Raw genomic sequence first — 6,928 nt, 5'->3', positions numbered from 1 at the left:
AAGAGCATAATATCTTGTGAAAAACTCCATCATTCTGTGTTACATCAACATCCATGTCGATTTCGAAAACAAATAATTCAATTCCATCATAAGTTAATAGTTATAGTTTACAGATCAATGAAACAAACACAATCGACTCTCAAACAATAGTAGCCAATCAAAATCACAAAGAAAGCAACAGTAGCCAATCGATTCGAAAACTGATTTCGAGTTTGTGGAATAGAGTTTGTGAAATCGATTTGGTGGAAGCTGAAGTTCTTGAAATCGACAACCATGGAAAGTATGGATAAATCGATTTGGTGGAAGCTGGAGTTCATGGAATCGAGTTCGTGAAATCGATTTGGTGGAAGCTGGAGTTCGTGGAATCGAGTTCGTGAAATCGATTTGGTGGAAGCTGGAGTTCGTGGAATCGAGTTCGTGAAATCGATTTGGTGGAAGTTGGAGTTCGTGAAATCGACAACCATGGAAAGTATGGAGAAATCGATTTGGTNGGAGTTCGTGAAATCGACAACCATGGAAAGTATGGAGAAATCGATTTGGTGGAAGTTGGAGTTCGTGGAATCGAGTTCGTGAAATCGATTTGGTGCAGGAAAGTATGGAGAAATCGACAATCATGGAAGATAGAGAAGAAATTTTACCCGAATCTGGAATCAAGTTCGAGCTCGTCGAAGTTCGAGTGTGGAATCGATTTGGAGTTCGTGGAAGATGGAGGCCATAATCAAGCTGCAAGATGAAGAAGGACGGGAGGCGATGGAGTTTATAATTAGGTTTTATATATTATGTGATTTAACAAGGGTAAAATTGTAATCTCAGGATTTAGTTCCATGTTGTTTCATCTTTTTTGGTGGAACAAAAAAAAAACGTAAGAATAGTCCCAAGAAAACTCATTTTTGTCCCATGTTATCCTGTCCAACCTTATTTTTGTCCAATGGCATGCCAAATATGACGCTATTTATTTTTGTCTCGTCCCGTCTCACCTGGTCTACGTACCAAACACACCCATAAGGTTGATTTATTAAAAAATAAAAACCCTTTTAGATACATTTAAAAAAAGTACAGAATAGTAATAAAAACTTTTTGTTTAATTTAAAAATAAAATATTTTATCCTTTAGAGACGGTTTTAAAAGCGTTGCTAAACTTCTGATTCAACTTTTAGAGACGTTTTACATAAAAACGTCTCTAAAAGATTTAGGGACGATTTCCATAGCATATTATTTGGTTCAAAATTCTTCTCTAAAAGTCATTTTACCTTCTCTTACAACTTTCATTTTTGCCAAGTAATTTCTTCCCTAAAGGTCACCTTTAGATACACATTGAAATCTTTCTCTAAAACTTCCTTCTCTAAAACCCCTTTCTCTTGTAGTGAACCCTGAGCCGTTTTCGATCCTTTGTGTTTCCACAAAATAATGCCAACACAAAAGAAGATGAAAATACCATTTTATTGTAGTTGATCAATATTACGTTTACATCATTATAATGAATCAAACATGCCTAAAGTTTATTATGAAGATACAACTTTCACTGATATTGTGTTCAAAATTAAGGCATGGACTTAGTTTGGCCTCCTACAGTTGGTCCTAATCTGGCCATTGGTACCCGTGAGTGGGGAAAGGTTTCCCATCTTCACCATCGCATTGGCGAAGTCCCTAAAAAAAGCAGCCGAGTTGAGCCTGTATCGGTCGACCTGCGCATTTGTGGAACCTCCACTGTAGATTTGTTGATCGGAATGAAGAAGACCCCTTCGGTTAACCAAGTTTCTAAAGAAAGCGTTGTCGAAAACTGTTGGGGTGGTGCTATCAAGAGGAGCCAGATTAGCATCACCTCCAGTTCTAGGGCAATTTCTTTGCATGGCTAATGCGAAAGATGGATCGATGTTGGTTTCATTGTAGATTCGCTCTTTGAACACTCCGCATCTAGCCTGGCCGATTTCATGAGCTCCTGTATAAAGATTTTAAACAGTATGATCACCCAGCTTGGTAATTAATTGGTTAGACATTTTACCTCATGAATTAATATATAGGAGAAAGAAAAACGGATTGAGAAGAAGCCAAACGATAATAACTTTTACAATGAATTCATATATGAATTAGCAAATTAATCCTAGATCATCAATAAAATACATCAAACAGACCAACTGAAATTCATATGTGAATCAAACAATTACCAGTGAGTGCAACCATTTCCTGGGCCGAGAAACCTTTGTTTGCGAACTCAGAAATCAACTGAGGGAGATTCAAGAACGGTGAAGGGAGATCAGTGTTGGCAGCAGATAAACTTGCAGTAGTTGAATCCCTTCTTCCTAAAACAACATTCCATGTTTGACCACCAAGCTGAAAATTCGAAATTTCATATATTTAGCGCCACGAATAATTAATTTTGCTATTTCATATCCATTTTGATCGTTACCTACAGATCTTGTAACATGTGATGACGTGAATATAACTACGAAAGGTTTAGTTCCTATTTAGTGTTGCCAATAATTTTTCTTAATCACTCTATCAAAAAAATTTGAAATTTGATACTTTGTACCTCTTTTATCTGTAACCTACTGATCTTGTAACATTTTTTGACGTGAATACTCGTCTACGAAGGGTTTAGTTTCCATTTAGTGTAACGAATAGTTTTCCTTCGTAATCACTTTAACAAAGTTTCAAATTTTATTATTTTGTACCCATTTTGATTGATAACATATTGATCTTGTAACATGTAATGACGTCAATACTCATTTACGAAAGGTTAACCCTTTTTTTTATAAAGGGTTACATCGAATGAGACAATAAACTTGATATCAACGTCATCAAATCAATGTTACAAGATCAACAAGGTCTAAACGAGTACACAATTAAGAAAATAAACTTTGTTACATTGATTGGGAAAAAAATTATTTGTTACACTAAATGTGAACTAAGACAAACTCCGTTGTATTTCAATGCATTTAGCCATACATCCAAATACGATGAGAAACGAATAAGATATAGTTTGATGTTTTGCTTACTTGGACAGTCGCGTCTCGTGCTGCTACAGCTAGGAGATCAGCACACGAGACAACACCGGGACATGATGACTCCAATTGCGATTTAATGGTATCAACGACTTCAAATCCTCTAATAGAATTCACATTTGGTCCAGCTGTTTTCTCCCCTGTTATGGTAGCAGAATCATCAAGCAAAACTGATGCATCACATCCCTGTGTTCATAATTAAAATCACATCAAACAAACATATTATTGATCTCCAATAAAACTTCAAACCCCTGAAAAGAACAAACTTAATACACATAGTTTTTAATTATTGTGGGTGTCTAGACCACCAGTTTGTCCGTATTCGACTAAATCAGGTTTCTACAATGTCAAAAATGTTTAAATGCTCTAATAAACTGATTTAGAAAACCTAAGTTTATCTGATAGAACAATTACGTGTTCTACGTAAATGTGTTAGGATTAGTTGCTAAGATGGTTTTTTGGCGTTTTATCAAAACAATTTAAAGATAATTTGAAATGAAGATTCATAGTAATTTTTTTATAAGAAATTATTTGAAAATTTGTTTTACAAAAACAAGTGTCCTGTAAAAAATGTATTCATAAGAAACTTTTCAAAAAGTGTCATATAAAAAAGCTAATAAGTTATATTTCAAAACTGATCTTAAAGTATTGTTAATGCATCCACAAGTGTCCTGTAAACTTGTTATAATACTTTAACGTATGGCACAATTTTTTGGTCATGTAAATTTCAGTTTTATAAGACTCTGTATTAGTTTATACATTTATAGCATTCTATAAACCTAATTTCGTTGTAGCGTCTCATAAGGCCCTTAACTTTTTAACAGGGACAACCTCTAATTATGATGAAACTCAAACCGGTGACCAATGAATAGCAAACCCACAAATAAAGCTCAAACACAAGGCCCGGAAAGTTAAGCTACGTTAACAAAAAAAATTACTTACGTTAACAAAGCAATCATGAAAATGAAGACGAAGCAACGATGCACCCATGCGACGTTCTCTGGCAATTGCAGTGCTAACACCGCCACGAATAATGGACATAGCAGTTGGGCAAGTTTGGCTATAGAAGTTAGCAGTTAATTGAGCAGAAGCCATTGCTGTGAACAGCAACAAGCAACATATGACTGTAAAAGAAGAGCAAGAAGATGATGATGACGCCATGGATGAAAACTTAGGGTTTTGGTTGTGAAATACTTCATGGATCCTTCATGCATTTATAGTGCTTGGAGAGAGAAACAGATCTAGAGACTTTGCATGGTCAATGAGGCGGTGAGCAGGAAAGTACAATGTCATCGTATGAAACTTCAACATGGGAATCATGAAAGTAAAGAAAAAGGAAAAGGTATGCTTTGTTGACTGGCATCTCTAGGTTTTACTAACCAAACCATATCAATTTCAAATTTATATGATATTATTAATATAAGAAATTACACACCCATAATTTTTTCCAAATGGGTGTACCTTTAAAATGAATCAAATGTCGTGTTTAAAGTCGTCCAATGTATTTTTTTGGCAAATTCCACCATTTCGAACGAATTTTAGAAATATTTGGTTTTAAAAATCTTTTCAAATTTTTTGATTGATTTCAATAGACTTTTTACGTTTTCTTATTGTTGATTTCGAGGGAAATTTTACGTTTTTTTGTTGATATTCATTGTATTTTCTAATATCCATAGCACCACTGAGAGTTTAACGGTACTTTTCATATGTAAAAAAATGAACTTACAAAATTCAGTTGAACAGGTACATTCCCGCTCATACATGAATAGGTCCCTCAATTAGTAAGATGTACATAAAAAAAATTTCTATCCATTTTTTTTCTTTAGTTTAAAATTAAACTTCAAAAAATGATTTCAGAATAAGATATATGTACATAATCACCCAATTTAAGGGTTGTTTATTAAACGTTTATCCGGTAAGTATTTACCGGATAAACATGACAAGAGCCAAGAGTCTAACACGGTACAAGCGATGATAAGGATTAAGACTCTAATTACTCGATAAGTGAGGATGACAACTCTTACCTAGTAAATGTTTACTGGATACATTATTGCATATTATACATTTTTCATGAACTATAATCTTACCTGGTAAAATAAAGTTTGATGGTTGATTTTACCGGTAAACGCTTACCAGAAAAGAGTTTGAATAAACAACCCCTAGTAATTTTTATTTTGAAAAGTTACTTTTTATATCTCTATTATAATGTTTTTATATATGTCAAACAAAAAGCATAATAACTTCTTTTAATAAAGATATTATTTTACAAATTTATAATACATTTTTTAAATATTTTTTTAATTAACCTGATATCCAACCCGTTATTCGAATGACGTGATTGTCCTTCCAGACCTAAAATACACACACGAGTACATGACTGTAATTGTTGGTGGTATCATTCATGTTCATATACATAAGTTGTTCAAAGCCCCCATTATGATGATTTTCTGCAAATATCTTAATCCTATCAAATCAGTGGATTACTCTCTAATTGAAGAACAAATGTAGAACTTCCTAGAGTAATCATGTCAAATTCAAGCTGCACTTCTACTTGTAATGTAGGCTCTGTTACAAAACCCTCAACTCTTGTTCATGATAGAGTATCCCTAATGGAAGATACAAATGCTCAGTTTTCTGGAAGGACTCCATAGCAAATTGTATAAATTTCTCTTTAATGAACCTTTTGTTCCAAGTGTCACCATTCCTCGTGTTCCTGAAATTCCGACAACGCCTGAGATCCCTTCCTTCGAAAAGCTAGCCAAAGGATGAAGAACATTAGGATGAGGAAGAACTTGCAAACGTCGAGATTACTTATTATGCTCTTTCCAACGAGATCTTTCGGTCACTAGATATATATATATATATATATATATATATATATATATGGTGAGATTGTCATAATAAGAGCTTCTATAAACATTAAAACCTTTGTGGAAGTTTAAATGAAAATTAAGAAATAAACCCTCCACGATACAGAACTTAAGGATGATGGTAGGAAATTAGTTACACTTTCATTTACTCTTATCATATTAACTAATTAGTTATTAGTTAAAATACAATAAAACGTTTTTAAAATTAATTATAATTTTAGTGTCAACACAAATAAAAAAAAAATATTTTTAACATTAATTGTGTGCCAACATTTAGGGGTTGTTTCCCTAAATGGTTACCCGGTAAGTACTTATTGTTAGAAGTCAACACTATAATTTAATTTTTGGGTAAAATTGTAGTATATCAAAATGGTATTGTATGCAACAATATATCTGGTAAGCGCTTACCCGGGTAAGAGTCGTCAGCCTCACTACTTACCGGGTAAGACTCTCTATCTTTATCATCGCTCTTACCAGGTAAGATTTTTGGGTCTTGCCATGTTCGTCCGATGAGGAAAATTGCCCGGTAAGCACCTACCGGTAAGCGTTTAGTAAACAGCCTCTTAGTCTCTATTATATACACATTTGACTTGATGTTTGTTGTTGATTTTTCTAATAAAATTTAATGTAAACTTTAGCTAGGGTTATTTGTTTATAGTTAACTTAGGCTTAATTTTTTGATTTCAACGTTTATTTGTTACTTTAGGATTAACTTTGTAGGTTAGTTTTTGTATATTTAATGTTAACCCTTTGAACTTTAGAGTTTATTTGTTTATACATGAAGTGAATATATTGTCTAGTAAAATCACCAAATGAAAAACTGGAAATGCACCAACAATCAACCAATTTCAACGTTTTAGGAGTTAACCATACTTTAGGAGAGCAGAGTTGACGTCCTTCTGGGCACGCCAATCTGTTGCTGCCCAAAGTACTCGTCATAAACGTGAACTATCGTCGCAGGGTGCCCAGGTTCAAGTCCTATCGTTAAACCAATACAGGATCGACACCTCAGGACGCAGACTGGGACCTTTTGAAAAAAAATAGTCTATTAATCTT

General features: G+C 33.8%; 1 protein-coding gene across 1 annotated transcript; it reads right to left on the bottom strand.

The window, feature by feature from the left end:
* Window positions 1–1,453: 1,453 nt before the first annotated feature.
* On the bottom strand, window positions 1,454–4,177 carry LOC112512522 (cationic peroxidase 1-like). The gene is made up of 4 exons (XM_025118526.1): window positions 3,945–4,177; window positions 2,997–3,188; window positions 2,166–2,331; window positions 1,454–1,939 (listed from the first exon to the last, which is right to left on the bottom strand). Exons 1-4 carry the CDS (start codon window positions 4,161–4,163, stop codon window positions 1,554–1,556), a joined length of 963 nt encoding a protein of 320 aa, XP_024974294.1. The 5' UTR covers window positions 4,164–4,177; the 3' UTR covers window positions 1,454–1,553.
* Window positions 4,178–6,928: the final 2,751 nt, after the last annotated feature.

The sequence above is a fragment of the Cynara cardunculus genome, assembly GCF_001531365.2.
Source record: "Cynara cardunculus var. scolymus isolate 2C chromosome LG 5, CcrdV1, whole genome shotgun sequence".
Lineage (NCBI taxonomy): Eukaryota > Viridiplantae > Streptophyta > Magnoliopsida > Asterales > Asteraceae > Cynara > Cynara cardunculus.
This window is presented reverse-complemented; position numbering and strand designations above follow the sequence as displayed.